A 19492-nucleotide genomic window follows, 5' to 3' on the forward strand; every position below is an offset into this window, starting at 1 on the left:
CTTGTCTTTGTAGCTTTCTGATTCTTCTCTCTTTGTTCTTTTTAGTATAGTTTAATGTAGTATTTTACTATAATATATAACATAATAAATCAAAATGGAGTCAAGCTTCGTGTCCTCGCACACGGGGTCTTCGCTGAGACAAGAGCAGTGCACAGAGGTAACTTAACTGTTGAGTTAGGTCTCATCTGTATGGCTAAGAGTGGTATGAAACCTGAGTGCATCCTGCTTAAAAAATTCCTTTATACATACCTTTCTTCTTTCACTGCTTTTTTGACTCTCCAATTCTATTAGAAGGGTGAAAAAATAGGAGAGTGTAGTCAGGCATGCAGTGCCTGCTGCAGCCCTGCTAAATACTGAGTTGCAGTGTGCACTCAGCATATGAATGAGCAAAGAATTGTGCTTACCCAAGCTCTTAGACATGGACATTCTTTATACGTATTTTCTTAATAAAAATTACTAGCTGCGGACTTTCATATTAGAAATAACAACCTGTAAGTGTAATAAATGAAAAGCTTGACTAGGCCAATATTCAAGCAGCAATCAATTTATTAATTAATATGGTCAAGTATGAGCAATACAGCGCTGGGTACAGTGGGGGAAATTTTTCCTCCAACTGCACACCGATAGTTGGGGCTTACATGTATTTATAGGGGTACTCATAAGCTTTCTCAGCAGTTTCTATTCCCAATTTTTACGTCACAATTCTATACACCGTTGTGATTTAGTTTTTCTCAGGATGTATCTCAGAAAGGAGTATCCCCAGATGGTAGAGTCCAGCTTCCAAAAGAAGAAAGAAGTCTCCCAGCTAGTGAGGTCCAGATTCCAGATGCGGGTTCACCTCTTAATGGCAAGGACTATAAATCTCATAACAGTGATATACAGCTTCCCTTGGTTGAAACTATCAATCCTGGAGTTGATGTTCATCTTCCTTTCCAAACTGCTTTTCCATATTTTGTTAAGGCATCGAGATAAGCATGTTTCCTTTCTATATATTCTAAAGCTGTAGTTTCAAAGATCCTTACTACAAGCAATATTCTAAAGTTATACTTCAAAAGGTTATTATTGCAAAACTCTTTTTAGCTAGAAGCAGAAAGTTCCTGTCAAACAGCAACATCCTTAAAGCTTTAATTCAAATGCTCATAAATCAACTTAAGACTTATAAAGGTTACTTGCAGACAAAGGATAGGTTCAAAGGCTCTCCTCCATGCTTTACTTCCTCAGTTATTTATTAGAATTGTCTTTATAACTCTCCCACGGTCAGTTTCCTCATATATCACAATCACAGATACACAGGTTGCCTGTATGTACCTGACACGAAACACAGCTTTGTATTTCACATAAGTGTTTAAAAATTCTGTTTTCATGACTGGCCTCAGAAATATCTTCTGGCTAATGCTTACTCAGAACAAGTAACCCCTGGAACAATAATTATTTCCTTCTATTAACATATGTCCAAATGCCTATGTATTTTTATAAGAAGCATTAGGAGGCAGCACAGTTTTATGCAAAAATACATCTGTATGTTTAAATTCTTATTTTACCATCCCTAGAGGCACTTTTGCTGACTTCTTTTCAGTTTGCAGAACATTTTCTCTCTTGTACACTCTTATGTTCCACAAACGATGTCAGTTCTAACAGAAAAAGAACTGCAAAGAAAGTTGGTGAAATAGTATTACCTATTATGTACTGTATTAGATTGTGTCAGATTTGGCTGCAAAATATTTAGTCTTTCTAACTAGGTTTTTGTTTGTTTGGAATTTTTAAATTATTTTAAGTGTTATAAGACTTAGTAGCTGTTGAAATATGATGCAAGGATCACTGGTGAGCCAATTCTTCAAGATCAAGTTAATGAAAGAACACAAGATTTCCTTCTCTTTTCACTTTTTTTTTTGGTAATCAAATTGATTACAAAAAAAAAAAAAAAAAAAAAAAAAAAAAAGAGAATTCCAGTATGTAGGGATTTTTTAAGCATCATAGTAAATTTGTAACCAGACAGCTGTTGGCTGCTGTGATCATTAATGATCCCATGAAGTAAGTTATGTATTTATACACATTTAGGGAAGTAGGACTGATGTCAAATTATACTGAGAGATATTTGTTTAATAAATTAACTGCAGTGAAAATGGGCATTTCTTGCTTTACTGCCCTCTACTGTATACACTGATACATTGATAGTTCCCCAGACCTTTGGCTGCTGATCCGGGTGATTGCCTCTGCCCCATTTCTATAACCTGTCCTATCATCTACTGACACATCATTTCTTATTTATCTGTCTTTTCCACCTCCCCTACTAATTTCAGTTTTTATTTATTTTTGAGACATCAAGGAAAAAGCCTGTTGATCAGTTCTGTCCTGGTAAAACAACTTCTCTCAGGTCCTTACTTGCCACAGTCCGGAGCTTGGGCTTTGTCTCTACAAATGCATTTCCCACATCGCTGTTGAACTTCCAGGGGAAAACTGCAACCCTTCAGTGGAGCTCAAGGCATCCATAGAGTTCAGCAATGAATCCAGAATGAAGGCTGGGAAGGGCATGATTCCCAACAGGGTCAGATATGCCCCAGTTCTTCCCACAGCTTTCTCCACTACTCCTCACTCCTAAATTGATAAACTCTAGTTCCCAGGGTGAGCAGATAACAGAGGACAGGAGGGAGAGTGGAATGATCCTGTGCTAACAGATCTTTCTGCATCTACAACATATTACAAAGGCAGCATGAAAACTGCAGGGATCCTATGTCTGGTGAGCTTTGGAGTGAAGGCAGAAGGATTTCATACCTGTGATTCATGTGCTTGTGTCTTTGGTGAAAGTGGAACTGATGTGCTCCCTATGGAGATTAATTTATCCAGAATGGAATTTCCTGTTAGAATACTGTTTCAATTAAATATTTTGATTAAAATAATGCCTATGTTGCAGAAATTTTCTGGAGCACAGAACACGTTTCACTATTGCGGTCAGCAATACCCTGCATAAAAAATTTTTGAGGTTACCTCATAGTCACAGTCTACAACAAGATTATTTATCTTTACATATGCCCCCACATTTTTTTTGACCAAAGTAGTATTTTTTTAACAGCTTCAAATAACATACTTTGACAAAAAATAGTGGGAATATTCAATGTCTTTGTTTACATGTATATACATGTAAAGAAGAAATGAGGAAATGAACTTCTAACTTTCTGTATCCAAAATATGGATCCTTATGTAAGATCCAAGAGTAGGAATCTGTTTGAGTAGGAGAACAGTTTAGGATATTTTTTGGAAAAAGGGGCAAACCTCTTCTCATTTCTATTCTTCATCATCATCATCATCATCATCATCACAAGAAAGTACACTTTTCAGAACAGTTTTACAAGGCGGTTGAGCATTTAAATGAGTAGGAAGATTCTTAAAAGAGGCATTAATTCTACCTAAAAATTAATATCCTTTCTAAAATATTTTTAATATTAGATAAAATATCTCAGTTTTGCAGATCATTCTTGGGAACAGGAGGAGAAAAATCAGAAAAATCGGCCTCACAAAAAAACAACAAAAAAAACCAAACAACTTTCTTTTGAAGATACTGTTTTAAGAGTTTTCACACAGCTATACTTGCTAAGAGTTCCACAATAAACTCTGCTGCACAAGTTGTACATTTCTAGCTTGAAATAATAGGTCTGTGATGAGAAGTGGATACAAACAAAGTAATGTGAAGAAGGTAATACAGTGACTAAAGACATAAGATTTTGATGAGAATTTAACTTAGCAATTTCCTAGCTAAACCATTGCTCTGTTAGCAGCATCTGTTAGATGAAGTTTGCTGTACACAATGATGTTTTAAATAACATTAATTTGAACTCACAATATATGTCTGTTACTTAAATTTTTTTAAGGTGAAGATCAATAAACAAAGATGGTCTTTATCTGAAGCCAACTGAAACACAGGATAACCTCTCCTTTGACACCAGCTGGCATTGCTTTTGATCATAGTATACATCAAAATCTTTAGTCTGAATACCTAAGCAGTGGCAGCAATTAGAACAGCTAGCTCTCCCATCTCTCTTACAGCAACATCAAAAACATGCATTTTGTAAGTTACATAACAGAAAACAAAGTATGTTTTTCATTTCACTTCCCTAATTAAAAAAAAAAAAGTTTTAATAGGAAATAACTTCTACTTAGCCCTTACATTACCTAGGCCATTATTATAACCATTATTATATGGTTTATATAGGCTAGGCACAGATTTAGATCTAAGCATACCACATTTAGTAGCTTGGTAGACATTTATGAGTGCGTGGTGGCCAAGCCAGCTCCACTCTGGTCCCATGTCCCAGCCTGGCCTTTGTTGTCCCCAGGGAGCTGTCTGATACCCTGGGCTGACCTGATTGCAGTGGCTGGGTGGTTGTGGCTACCAGGCCCTGCTGTGCCTGGCAACTCCTGCAACCTCTGGCTCCCCAGCCCCTTGAGATTTTGATGGTAATATTGATACAAAAACCATGGATTTGGATTTGACCTGAGCTGCAGAGGATCCAGGTGATTAGAAATTATAAGTTAAATTGTATTATAAATTCTCCACAATGCTAGTTACAAATTGTACTATGTTGACTCTGCTTTTAGAAATCCTGTGTCATTCTGATAATAAATTCTATATCAGTCATAACATCCTGTTAAGAAAACAAAGTTTTAATTGTACCTATGGTTTAGTGCCATCCTCAGTCTGCCAATATCCCCAAGAGAATCCATTTGTACTGGGTGACAGTGTCACTCAGATAACAGTGACATGTCTACTAACCAAGAATCTCACGGAGCAACACAGAACTTTTTAGCAAGTATGTGAAAAGGGCTGGATGTAGTATTTAGAAAATTGAAAGGGATGGTGTTCTGGGCAGTTGGACTCCGGATGCTGAGAAAGTTCTGCATTGTACACCCCGGCTACCTTGCTCAAAGAAATATTACTAAATTAAAACTTCCTGCTTGCAAATTAAGTTACTGTTTGTTTTGTTGGTGGGTTTTGAAAGAGATTAATTGAAAGATGCTATGGTTGAATATTATCTAGAAGGAAGTTTTCCTCTTTTTTTGGTCAGTTGATTTTGGTCATTTGGCAGCTTTTTGTACAGTGACTTAAGCTGTTTTCTACTGCAAAACCATTTATAGATAAAATTGGAGAGGTTTACAGTGCTTTTCTTTTCCTATTGTTCAATATCTAATTTGAGGTAGACTTGACTTTCAGAGATCACATAAACCTAAGTGTCCTGTTGATTTGGTGAAAACTCTGAAAAGTCCAGCATGTCTGCAAATCACAGACATGGCCATCTTTCAGAGATGTCAGATTTTGGGCATATAAATGTTGGCGATTAAGTGCAGCTATTAGTGCTACTAGCATTGTTATTAATGTTTGCAAACGTTTGTATTGACTATTTGGTATCTGCTTATTTGAATTTAGAAATCAGGGCATTATGGAAAATTTATATTGTACAATGTAAATTATATTGAAAAACTAAAGATTCATATAACTCGTGTAAATGTTGTGTCTGGTGCCCCATGTGTGGAGACACGAGGTCTAACTCCATGTTTCAGAAGGCTGGTTTATTATCTTATGATATATATTATATTAAAATACTACATTAAAACTATACTAAAAGAATAGAGAGAAAATATTCATCAGAAAGCTAGAAAGAACTGGAATAGAATGAATAACAAAGACTTGTGACTCTCTGAGAGTCCGAGCCAGCTGCATCTGTGATTGGCCCTTAATTAGAAACAACCAACATCCACCAATCTGAAATGCACCTGTTGCCTACCATAGCAGCAGATAGTTATTGTTTACATTTCTTTCCTGGGGCCCTCAGTTGCCCAGGAGGGAAAAATCCTAGCAAAGGATTTTTCATAAAATATCATGGCTACACATAAGAAGACAAACAAATACCTAATGGATTGACAGTTAAAACCCACAGTCTTAAAACAGAAAACATACAAACTTTTAAAATATTTCTTTTGAGAAATATCAAGCCTATTTTGCTACTCACAGCAGTACAGAACTCTTTGCCCTCCTTCCTTGTTCTCTCTTCACATATTTCTAGGCACCACATACCCCTCACACCAGGAACGCTTCAGGCAGAATTGTACTTTCTGCTGCACAGCATAGTTTGTGTTTTAAATGTGGGGGGTTTGCCATCTGAAATTTACATTCTTGGCTGTAGGACTGAACAGCCACATAATTCACAGCAGGCACAGGAATGTGGCAGCTTACGGTATTGCTTTCCAACTAGTGTGATGTATCTTTTAAAAAAAATTAGATGGGCATCGTGATATAAACCAGAAAGCACAGCTGGTTTTACAGTCTTGCATGCCATACCACAGCTAGGATATCAGTTGTTCCTATCAGCAAGGTGGAACTGGTATGGCTGATTTGTTATCAGGGAAAGTCAGAAACCACCGCACCACATTTTCTTGGAACTGATGGAAATGCAAAAAAAGTTAACTATAGCTGATCCCCAGAAGGAAAAGACAGGAGGAAAAATTCAATTCAACCAACTCAAAAATTCTTCACAATGAGCAGGGAGCAGATAAGGAATAGGTGAATTTCTGATCCACAAAGAAAGCTATTGTGTGAAGCATGGATCTAAGATGAGAATAAAAGATAAAGTGTTATCTAGATTAGATGAGGAGTGGGAGACTAATTTAAAAATGGTCAGAACTGGCGAGGGTTAGCAGATAGCATCAGGATGGAGAGAGATTGTTCTTGGAGATTCTCATTGCTGTATTTTGGATCCAATCTTGCTCCATTGATACTGGTGGCCTTGTCAGGAAACACTGTTTTAGGACTCTGCAAAGAATCACAGAACCAAAGAACACGAGGAACGGGATGCATACAAATACATCGAGTCCAACTCCCTCTGGTTAAGAATTTTCATTCTTAGTAAGAAGCAGTATGCTATACTTGCAGAATGTGTGCAAGGATTCTTGTGTGTGGTATTGAACAGTTGTCTATGGGATCTGGCAAAAGAAAATTGTTTGTGACTTCACATTTCCAATCCTCAGTGTAAACAAAGAGCTGCAGTAATCAGCTGGTACCACACATTTTTCAGTCCTGCTAAGGACCGAAAAAGCATATGCTAAGACCAAGAGTCAGACCACTGTAGGTCAGGAGATGGAACATCTGAAAGAATAGTTGCAATATACTCTGGTTTAAGTGCCTTGAAAGAGTATGGAAGTGTGTTGGCTCCATACTACAGTGCCCTGGTCATCCAGCAAGAAGTAATGTGAGCAACATAATTTGGAAATCTGCAGAGGCCGAGACAATACGAGAGTGAGTGTATGCATGCTTACACCTGCAAGTAGTTTTAGTTAATAAAATGCCAGAGGAACTCTTTACCTTGTAATGACTTATGTAATCAAGGTACAGTAAATATTAACAATTAGAACTGTTGCCATCAGTTAATGTACTTTAAAGGCACTGTGCAAGAGGTGTGATAACTTTGCTGGATTTATATCAGCAACAAGGAAGATCAAGAAGTTTTGTGGCATGAACTGGATATCTTCAAAGACTTAATTAATAGGAAAAGAGTAATATCTGATGCTATGAGGGAAACGTATGTCCTTAATAACAAGGTATTTTTTGTTTTCAAACACAGAAATAGGTTAGGAAAAAAAATTAGTTCATCCAAATTAATCATGTGATGTGATGGAGTAAGAAATATAATGCATTGTGTAAACTGAAATGCTGTTCTAGACTGTTTCAGAATACCTGTTTCCAGTCAGAGATAAAACAGATTGGTGTGCTGGTGCTGTATCACTTCTTTTCACAATAATTAAAAGTACTGGATAAAACTTAATTAAGATATTGAAAAGGGTGGCAAAGATACTAAAGGAAAAGAAGAAGCTGTACTATACAGACACGATTTTGTTTTTTCATCTGGCCACATGATGACTGCAAAGAAAACTACTTTTCTTTAAATGAAAAGGACAGTAACAGATAGTGAAGGGTATAGGCCACAAACACGTTCATTGGCAGAAAAACGACTTGTTGACTTCAGTGGAAGGGAGCTAGATGAGTCAAAAGGGGCTGGTGCTCTGCACCTCAGAATGCTTTTACGTGACCGGTACCCCATCAAACAGCCTGGAGTGCAAACGTAGGGATACAGAAAACTGGGGTTTTTTGACTTCCACAGACCGGCCAAAGCCGCAGCCAAAGCAGCACTCCCGGAGCAAGGAGCCGGGCCTGCCCAGCCCGAGGAGAACAAGCGACCGCCGCGGCGGGTTCGGGCCGCCCCACACTCGGCAGCCCCCGGCACAGAGGGCATCCGGCCCCGGGCTGGCGACACCGGCCGCTCGCCCCCGGTGGGTCCCACTGTGATCCCGGCATCGGACGATGCCGTGCACCGGCGGGAGCTCTAAGCCCCAGTGGGGGTCCCGGCCCTGGGGGGTGCCTCCGCGGGCGGCGGGGCCGACAGAGCCCCCACCCCGTCTTTGTGCTGCCGCTCGCACTTTACAGGCGCGGCGGGACCGGGAATCCCGGGCGCCCAGGGCAGCCTCGCCTCCTCCTTCCCCACCTCCTCCTCCTCCTCCTCCTCCGGAGCGGGGCGCATGATGGCGGCAGCCGCTGTAGCGGACGTGAACAGCACCGGCAGCAGCAGCACCGATACCTCCAGCACGGGCGAGGAGGAGAGGATGAGGCGCCTCTTCCAGACTTGCGACGGTGATGGGGATGGCTTCATCAGCAGGTAGCGACAGCGAGAGGCGGCTCTTTGCTGGTACGGAGCCGTCCCGTCCTTCCCTTTACCCCGCGTTCCCCGGCGCTCAACTTGTGGGCGAGTTGGAGTGGTGGTGGGAGCTCCGCGGCTCCCGGCCCGCTGCCGCCGGCACCGCAGCCAGGGGCTCCAGCGGGGCCTCGGCACCGAGAGCTTCCCGGGACAGCGAGCGAACACTGCCCGCTCCACTCCACGTCCGCCTGGGCTGAAAGGTGATGGCTCAAGATCCTGGATTTTATCACCTCGTGCCCTGGGCAGGTGGTTTTTGGAAGTAAACACACAAAAAAAGGCGGTCGTGGATAATCTAGGAGAAAACTTATATTGTTCTCCCGGATCCTATGATTTTGTTTTGTCAGTACGGTCTAATCAATACTCTTGTTACACACTTTGGTTTAAATTCCTCTGCTGGTCCTCAGAGAATTTGAGGAGTGTCACGCTGGCTGATGGATTGTGGTGGGGAAGGGTGAGCTTGTACATTTGCAGTAGATACTTGGAAATAAGCCATAGTGGAATGTTTACGTGTCTGGAAGCACTGGCAGTGTGTTTTGGTCAGGAGTTGGTTTTGTGGCAGTGGTATTTTTGAGCTCTCATGTAATAATTTTAAAAATACTGAACTTAAAAAGGCGGGATTTGCCAGAGGTCGTGGAAACTTGCATTCAAAATGAAACTTGCGCTATTGCCTGCAATTAGTACATGCCTCTAGAGAACTGGAACAGTGAGGGGATTTCTTAAGTCTGCTATTTAACCTGTAACCTAAGAATATGACCCCAAAGAAAGGCTAAGTAAACTTGAATCCCCACTGCCATCTCTTTGGAGCCAGAAAGTTGTTGAAAATATGTAACAACTGGCAGTCACTTTAAAAATAAAGTTAAAGGGTTGTGATATTTGTTATCTAAACAGCTCCCTGAACACTCTTTTTTCCCCCCTTGAGTCTAATGATTATTTTGACAGTTGTGGTTTTGAAATATAAACTTTGAAAATGTGTACTTTCCAGCCAGTGTGCTAAGACGGCTTCTCTTGCCATTTGTTTATGGACTTCATGGAATTTATTCTGATGCCTGAAAACTTGAGATGTTCACGTAAAGTGTGCACTGTCTCTTCAGAACACACTTGCTTTTCTGTACTGTCATGTTTTTCTGCAATGTAAACTCTGTGTATTTATAATTTAAAGACCTTACTCGGGGAATGTTAATGTTTTAGTGTTTCATACAGACGGTTGAGAGATGTTACCATGACACAAACTACTAATTTCTGATCCACTAATCCACGTTCCCTAAGTTTTGTCCCACATATGTATTCTGTGTTCTTCAAAGTAGGTGTTTTCAGAGCGTCGCTTGAACTACTGTGTTGAAAACGCCAGGATATGTCTGAGTAGAGACACTGGATTTCATGACGAAATGACTATAAAGCCCAGGGCCTGGGTGGTGGTTGAAAATTTTTCAGGAAATCGTGGGTTCATTGTTGAGGGTTGCTAATACCTTGCTTTAGAAGGGAGTTGTGCATTCAAGGCACAACTGGTGTGGCCTTTGTCAGAGAACATGGTGTTATAAATTACTGTCTTCCTTTACATCTCTGTATGTGTGACAAAGTAGTGAAGGAATATTTAAGAAACTGTCTTTGACTTGACTTTACTTCATTAGGTAGCCTGGGTGATGAGTTGTATAAATGGAATGCCTTTCTTGCTTTTGTAGTTACTCAATTTTGCTTTTACTCTGTTTTATAGCAGTGGCTTATGCAGGAGGAGACTTGTCCAGTTGGATTTGGATGTCTTCATAGTATGTACCACCATACTATAAAGTCTGTCAGGTTTATGGACTCAGTGTCAGTGTTGAAAGTATAGCAGATGGGGGTTGTTTAGATGTTTGTTGTTGTTTAGAGCCCTAGTGTTCAGGTTATTGCATCCTTTTTAATGTAATAAATCAAAGGCAAAAATGTTACAGTTGCTTTTACACTAAATTTCATCTTGCCATTTTCTGCATACTGTTTGTCTGGCTTCTGTGTTCGTTTCTACAAACAAAATTTTTTTTGTTAATTTCGTATAGGCCAGCTGCTTGGTTTTCCTGTTCTTCTTGCCCTGCTTCTTTGGACTTCTCTTTGCTCATTCTTGTGGTCAACAATTTTTTTGCCTTTCTTGCAGCCCCAGTGGTGATTGGAGGCCTGACTTCTGCACGTCATGATATCTTTCACAGCAGATTAAACATGGCAATAAATGCTCAGGCGTCTTTATAAAGAGCTGAAAACACAGAAGCTAGCACTTTAAAATCATCTTCTTCTTTGTGTATTAGAGATAGACTTGGCTATGATCTGTAACCTGTTACTAGCATGATCTTCTTTTTAAGTGCTAGTTTATTTTCAATGCAATGGGGCTGAAATTTGCTGTTTTGCAGGTGCTGCTGAGTATAAATTTTATCTTTAAAAATTAGCATCCCTTCTATTTGCAGGCCAGAGGCTTGGTCAGTCATTTCTTTGCCTAGCAGATGCAGCAGTTTGTTTATAAGATTTCTTTTTTTTCCAGCTCCAGAGCTGTTAAGGAAAAGAAGATACTTGCAGCAAAGATAGGCATTTTGTGTATGTGTGTTTATTTAGTTCATATTGCATGGAGGGGAGAGAGATGTTTGCATTCCTAATGAAATAACATGGTGTCTCAGCTGTGGAAATGCTTTGTCGTGCATCAAACTGTAATAAACCTCTTTAAATAGTAGCAGGGAAGTACAGGCACAGATGGAGAGGAGGAGCATGTCCTGGGATACTGATTAATTTTCTGGCTCTCACCTGAGATATTGATTAAATTCCAGGCTCTAAATAGGATGATATCAAAGCAATAAAGCATAATTAAGGATGTGCCATTGGTGGTTATAATCCAGTAGACACTGAGCTATGGAATATGTAATGTTAAACCAGTGTCTCTGAGCATTGCATTGACATGTGCATATTGAAATTTTGCAGCATCCAGCTAGGGAAAAGTACTAAGAAAACAACAGAATTTAACTTGTTGGCTTGTACTGAAATGGCTTTTGATTCTTTTGGGGTTAATATTTGTTACTTAATTATTTTAACATCTTGCAAATATTTGGCATTCTTCTGATACTTCTGCAACAAGAGGAAATTTCACACAAATGAAGAACTAACCAACCAACCAACCAAAAAGTACCACCCACTTCCCCCCCCTTGCAAAGCAGTCCACAATTAAGGCTGGATTCTGAACGCTTGAGATCGGCTGGATGAGAGCTGGATGAGAATTGCTGAGAGCAGAAGGCAGCCTTAAACACTGTTTACAGCAGAACTTTAGTTTTGCAGCTGTATCTGGATTATGTTGTTATTAACAAAAAGCTGTTAACTGAAAAAACAGTAATTGCTTTCTTTTGTTTTATTCTGTTTGCTTTGAAAAGTTTCAGAATCTGATGTTGCAGTTATAAACATTTTCCATTTCAGAGGGTTGGTGAATTGTCAAGGACACGTGTGGTTTTTTTCTTTTTTCCTTTTTGATGCTGTCTGCATATATAGTCTTGGATGCTGGGGTTTTATGGGTGATAGGCTAGATGAATGTCTTCTTCTGAAACTTAATTGCCTTGTAGCTTTATTATATGTGGATTGTATTGAAATTCCATTTAGCACACAATGAATTTCATCTTCACTGCAGAAGTCACTAAATGGATTTTGCATTACTCTGTTTTAACACTGGAAAATGTAAAGGTAACGTTGAATCTGCAGGAAATACTTTTGCTTTAAAAAAATGAAGGTACGAGCTGTGTAAATAATGGGTTAAGAAAAAATTTATTTTATTATTAAGCATTAAGTGTGCAAGCTTTCCAATTTTAAATTTAAGCATGGATAAATAATTTTAGAATTGTGAAGAAAAAAGATAAAGCTAGTGTTTACTTCAGCTAGAACTTTTTCATTATATTAACAATAATGGGATTTAATTTTATTCGTAGAGTTTGTTTGAAAACGGTATTGTCTGTGTACACAATTTTTTTTACACTGGTCAATGCCTTACAGAAAATCTTGGTAAAAGTAGAGTATCACTACACAGAGTAAGATGTTAAAAACTCAATAAACCTACTAACTGTAGCGAGCTTATACAGCCTGTTAAAAGGACATGCTGAATGTGCCTTCTCTAGCCCTGCACAGAAGCTGTTAAAAGGAACAACTTGGATTTGATTTGTTACCTGGGTGGTTTCAGTGGTACATGACTTTGGGAGCTCAAAACCTTTGCAAATACAGGCTGGTCCTTCTATTTTTAATGTGTTGTCACTGTAGTAGGACATTCACAGCTTTCTTGCTGAGTGTATTTTGGCACCCCTCCTCCCACCTCCAGTGTTTCTGCATCTAGTGGCTGCATGCTGTTAGAGGAGAAAACCCAGTATTTTCAAGAAGACAAAGTATTAATCTATTCATTGTCTTTTTAAGGGAGGAGATTTATTCTTCTATGATCTCTGTTACTCTCCACAGCAGACATTACCAATTCATTTAACTTTTTTTCAAGTGTTTGATTTTGCTAATGTGCTTCAACTACTGTGCTTAACATTTAAAGAGATACTATTGAACCACTTAAGGACGGATAAAATGAAGCAGCAAAATCAGTGTGGGTTGTCTGTGACGGTCAAGTTACCACTGTTGGTGAAACACTCTTTAATCCATAAGATGACCATTTATGAAGTAATGTGAACATGTTCAGTCAGGATCTCTCAAAACTTACTTTGGGCATGAGTTCATATTCTGCATCTCCTCTCTGCAGGGTATTCTGTGCTGGTTGAAAGCAGTATCAGGAACAAGGTGTTCGGAGTGCTCAAACATCAGCAGGCTAGGCAGTGATAAAGCTATTTATCCTACAAGCAAGAGGTTTATAAAAGAACAGGTGGAAATAAAAAAATGCCTTTGAAGTCTTGTGAGAGAAGTAGTATTTATTCTGCTAGTTTTGCAGCTACTGGGATTTCAAATTTCAAAAGAAGTTTGATCCCAGTACCATACAGTCCTAAGTCTGGCCTCAATCCAGCTCTCTAACAAGGAGATATCATTTAGAAGCAGTCTGCAAAATGTCAGCAAGACTGGGACAAAGCTTTGGTTAGTCCTTGCCTTCAATCTGGCTCTTCATATAGCTGGGCTGTTCTTTCCATAGGGCTAAAAAAGTTAAGGCCTCAACAGAGGATTTTATTCTCACTTGAGGTCTGGACTATTTGCTCTGTGTTTTCTTTAAACCAGCTCAGTTTTAGAAATTCCAGGGGAGAAAAATGCCAAATTTCCAAAACTCCCAAGCCTTGGTAAAATGTACTTTGTCCTTGCACTGCTGCTTTAGTTTGTCTTGAAAACAGTTTCAGCTCCCAGATTCTGTTCCTGGGCTTAATTTTAGTCTTCATCCATCTCCATTACAAGGCTGTCACAGGGTTTGCGATCCATGTAACTGAAGGATTGCTTTTATATGGATACAGCACAATACTTACTGTATGCCAAGTGAAACGGTGACTGGAAGCACTGTGCTGTTTCTCACATGATTGTCGTCTGTGTTTTCTGTTTCTCCTGGGACTTGCCTTAGTCAATGATTCCACAGTTGTATAGCATTTTGTCGGGTTTTTACTCCAACTTTGTCTTCCACAGGTCCTCTCAGAGCATCATAACCAAAAAAGGAGTAAGTTACAGGGAAAGCCTGAAGGGTTGATGTGTATGAGAAGCCATTGAGACATACTTAGTTTAGGATGAAGAAAAAGGTATCCCTTTGTTAAATATTTTGTCTAGAAAATACACCAAGAATCAACATTAATTAAGGGATTATGTATTTCAAAGTCTGCATTTCTTACAACTGGTACACAGACAAAGGAATGTATTCAAACTTGAATTGTCTGAACATATTATGTTTTTTTAATTGGTTAGTACTCCAGTTCTTGTGTAAACATCAGACACCTGAAGGGTGTCTTAACTGGAGCTGTTAACATTTTAAAGTTAGTGAGGTTACTTGGTGTGTCTTAAAGATTGCTTTTGTCCTTCTCATTGGCACTATTAGTCTGGTAAAAGGGACTAAAATATTTATCTCAGGCTTGTTGTTACTTGGTATTATTTTATTTTCTTTCTTAGAACCTTGTTGTCCAGATAGATTGTACTGTGGAAAAACTGACCAAACAGTAATCCACTTGAAAATACAAATGTCAAAATTTTTGATCCCTTTGAAAGTTACCATCCAGCTGGCTTCTAAGCAGTGAAGTTATTTGTTATATTTATTAATTTTGTTATTGATTTTTATTTATTTTTTTGCTTTGAGATTGTTGCAAGTACCATGCTAGTTGTGTTATTACTGTAAGAGAAGTTAATCACTCTTTGGAGTCAGTGATTTCCCTTTTGTGATGAAAAAAAAAGTAATAGTTAAACTGACAATTTTTTTGCCTTGTGTTATCTTGGGTTTCTTGGTGGCAATTCTGAAAGATCAGCTTCAAGAATATACTCTGCTACTTTCTTCCCAAGGGTGGTAGGGAGCTCAGGCCCTCATGAAAAGCTTTGGTGTTTGGTCTTTCTAGCAAGTCCATAGCCCTGGTTTTATAACATAGGAACACATTGGTGGCTGTTCTAGCAGTATGACTGGAACTACAGTAAGTACTTGGTTTTGTTTAGCTCATGGATGATTGCATCTTCCGTTTACAGCAGACAAGGCAGTTGGCACTCTCCTTAATCGCTGTTGGTTAGCTTGTGATCCTAGGAAGCAACTTTCTGTATGTTTTTAGAATTAATTTGCCAAAACCTATCATTTGAAATTCATGGATGGGTTGACTGAGTTGGGAGGCACTCTAATAAGAGAAGAGTTCTTCCAGTTAACTCTTTGTATTTATTTGTATTTATTGTTTGAGGGTACCATGTGCAAGTACTTTGCTGGTAGTTGTGGATGGATTCTAAGATTATTTTTAAATTCTCTTTGTCTCTGTTTGCTGGGGTAGGCTAGAGATTACCTGACGTTGATTGAAGCAGCAGGTCATACTTGTTTTGATTGGGAGCAAGGAACCTCACAAAATGCTTGGGCACCTGGCCTTTCTTGCAAATATATACCCCTAATCTGTGCAACTGCACTCCTTACACAATGAATTGTGAATAGCTAGTAGAGAGTTTCATGATTTTTTTAAGTCAGCCTGTTCTGCCAGATGATGATCTGCCGTGCATGGTCCTGAAGTTTCATGCTGTCACTAGTTCAGTAAGAAATATTTCTTTGCAGCATGGCCAGTTTATAGTTGTGACTTTTTGTCTGGCTGTGTGACTTTTAATGTGGGCACAAGATGGTGGAGGGGGGTAAGAAACAAGCTTGGGGATTAGTTGTGATCCTCCTGGTGATGTCTTCTTGATTTTTAAACATGCTTCACTCCAAATGATCTGAGCTAAGAAATGTCACTAAAGATTAATTCATTTTCAGGAGTATAAAAGGACAAGAGAGATTTTATTGAGACTCTGGTATCTCAGGTGGTAGGTGAAAGGCATTAACAAGGCTTGTGTTGTGCCTCACTGAGTGTTGTCCAAAGGATGGGCTTCAAATGGCATCTGAAGGAAAAGTTATGCTGTGGGTACATCGCTTTTCAAATTCACTGTGTTTTTACTGTGGATGTTCACATGCATCTTTTAGAATAAATAGTACATATGTGGAATTCATCCTATTGCAGTGAGTTTTGCATTAATTGATCTGTGTTAATTAATGCCACCATAATGCTAAATTGTAATCAACACATTCAATGTCTGATTTCTTCTAAAAGTTTTCCACAGCAGTACCTTTTATATTTGATAGAAAATAACAATATTTATGTAGTATTAGTGGTTATTTGATTAAATCTCATATGTAATTTTTGAGGGTAAGCCAGGTAGCAGAGATTAGGCCATCTCTGAATGAAAACTGTGCTTCTTATAGTTCCTAACCACGTGGAAGTCTGTAGGTTGAATTGTGTATTAGCAGTATATTTGAAAACAGAGAACAGCGCAAAAGAAAACGTAGAATGGCAGACATTCTGTCGACAAACTCTGCTTCTCCTCTGACAGATGGACCTTTGTTGGCCTGCAGCAGTTCAGTCTCCAGAGATGAGAACCTTAGCCAAAAAGGCTGCCTGTCCTCACAGGTTGAGATATGCAGTTTGTGCTATCAGTACAGAGTGGGTGATCAGAGCACAAAGTTTAAGCTATTCCTAGTGAGTAGAATATGTATTGGTTGTGTCATCTCTAAAATACATTTCTGTTCTGAGAGGTACTTGCTGCAGGCTAGCTGTCTTGTCCATATCTAGTGTGAAGTGGGGGGAGACATGCACAGAGACGCTTAGGTGGGGAGGGAGCTGTCCCCTGCTTCCCCAGAGGAAGGGGTGATGGTCTAGACTGCATGCTTGGAATAGTACCATGAGAGGCAGCCAAGGCAGGACACTGCTGTGGAGCAGCACAGGTTGAGTTATGAATAAAGCATACAGGGTTTTGGAGCTGGGTGATTGTTAACCCTATCTTTTTCCTGATGACGCTCAGTATTGTAGATCTGGATCAAGGTGCAAGTTAGTTGTGAACTGGCACTGGAATATGCAGAAATTGAAACTAGCAGGGAATTTCAAGTGTAAAATTGTTCCACAATATATAAACAGTTTTGAAAAAGTGACAGAAAAAACAAAGAGTACCCAAGAGAGGGAGTCAGTGAGCTGATGATGATGCTAAGATGTGTGAGGTTTTTGTTTTGTTTTGTTTTGCTTTCTACATTGAAAATAATAGATGTAGTGAGATTGTTCCTGCAGATAGGACTGGTAACAAATACCTTGGATAGAGAGGGAAGAAAAAAGTTGAAGAGTGCTTGGATTTGTTCTAATTAGTTGTACTTGGAGATTTTGATATAATAATCCTAAAGATAACCTCAGAATTATTTCCATTCTTTTTCCCTGAGCTCTTCTAAAAGAGAGAAGAACAGAAAATGTGGAAGATAAAATATGCTGCTTTTCTTTGAAAGTATGTTGAGATGGTGGTCAGTCAACAGACAACTTGCTGAATATGGATTAGTTAAGAAAAAGTTAGGTTGAACTCATCTAATCTAGATCTAGTGTCATCAGTTTGTGGTAGAAGTGAAACAAGAGATGCCCTTTGTCTTGTCTATTTTAAGGCTTTTATTGTTGTTTTATGACACTTGTAGGCAACCCAAGGAACTAGACTAAGAAAGACTGTAGTTTGGTTTTGTTTTGTTGTTGTTTTATTTTTTTTTTCCCCTGAGCTATATTTGGAAAATTGGATACCTGTGCTTTGTTCGACAAATAAAATACTGTATCAAATTGAAATCAGAAGGATGGCTGGATCAGATCAGTGTTATTAAGGATTAATGATCTGGATGACATGATAATGGGTAAACATTCTTAAATGTGAGATGCCATCAAGCTAAGGAAAATTGGAGACTTGCTGTGGGATAAGAGTCACAATTGATGCTGACAGATGAAGCTGTTGCTTAAAAAAATCAAGTGACAAAGTAGGGATAAGCAGACATTAGTATATTTGGTGGTACACATACAGGATGTGTGCTTGATGAAAAACTTAATGAGATTTATAGTGGATCTCAAGTTAAACTTGAATTAACAGAATTGTTCTGTTGCAGAACAGGACTTCTGCTTTCACCTTCTAGTCTCTTTTCAGTGTATGCTTTAAGCTGGTGTCTAGTTCTTCGTGCTGTCATCTGTTCAGTTGGTGGATCATTTAGAGAAAGACAAGAGCAGCTTATGATGATTTGAGATACAAAGTATGGGTTTTTTAATTCAAAAGAAGGTGGAACATCTGATTAAAATATGTAAAGACTGTTTTTCTTACCCACTCTAATGGCAGAAAACTGTGTTAACTTCCTTTTTGAAGTACCAATCCGAATTGTATCTGGAAAAATTGAAATAAGGAAACTTGCAGAAGGGAACAGTGAAGTGCTAGGACAGAGCACACATGGACGTTATGGCATTTTTAAAAAGCAGCTTAGACACTTATCCATGAGGGATAACACTTTTTTTAAGTCTGGTCTGTTTTCTACACTGGTAGGTCTTACTTGCCTGTTTTTCTCTATTTAAGAGTTTGTCTGCTGAGTTACACAATTTGTCTCTTGTGCTTATAATCAGGCAAATGTGCAGGATCCCATATAGTGCCATATAGACATCCATTTTACAGAACTCAGTGGTTACAGAGTAAATATCTCCTTATGGGACTGCAGTGTGGTCTAGTGACCTTTTCCTCCCATTTCTTTCAACTTCATGTTTACATTTTGCTTTAATTCCTTAATAAATGGGGACAAATATAGGAAAAAAGTCCCATAAAACTATCAAATGTCAGTCAATGCTTTTATGTCTTCCTAAGTTTTCATGTAGTGTGAAAAAATTCATCTGCGTGAATTCCCTTCCTGATCACAATGAGATGTTAAAACTGGAGCTTCAGTGTGAGTTTTCAGATCCCCGTATCAACAGTATTGCTTCTCAGCATTTTAACAAGCATGTCCAGCTGATGTGCCTGTTCTCCATCCCATCCTGCCTCACATTATTCGTGCCTTGCCAAACACATCAGCTTCCCTAAATGGCTCATTTACAACTATTGCCAGATATTGACAATGCATTTGATGCACAATAAATAGGGAGCATTGGGACAGCCATAAGGAAATGGAGCTTTACATTAAAAGTTAACAAAATTAGTGTTACTGTGTATTTTATACTTTCATTTTGAAAAGGGTTGATTAATACTACTACATAGTCTGGCACTAGGAAGTACACCCAAAGAAAATACTCATGAAACAAAATGCATTTTGTTTATAGATGCAGAGA

General features: G+C 38.8%; 1 protein-coding gene across 1 annotated transcript in view; it reads left to right on the forward strand.

Annotated features, from left to right (window-relative positions):
• The first annotated feature begins 8547 nt into the window (after nucleotides 1-8547).
• MCC (MCC regulator of WNT signaling pathway) overlaps nucleotides 8548-19492 on the forward strand; it is a 180540-nt gene continuing 169595 nt past the window's right edge. The window contains exon 1 of the mRNA XM_039706390.1: nucleotides 8548-8699. Coding sequence (XP_039562324.1) covers nucleotides 8563-8699 — 137 coding nt within the window. The 5' untranslated portion in view covers nucleotides 8548-8562. The remainder of the gene's footprint in view (nucleotides 8700-19492) is intronic.

Source organism: Passer montanus, unplaced genomic scaffold, assembly GCF_014805655.1.
Source record: "Passer montanus isolate IOZ18808 unplaced genomic scaffold, ASM1480565v1 scaffold190, whole genome shotgun sequence".
NCBI classification, from domain to species: Eukaryota; Metazoa; Chordata; class Aves; order Passeriformes; family Passeridae; genus Passer; species Passer montanus.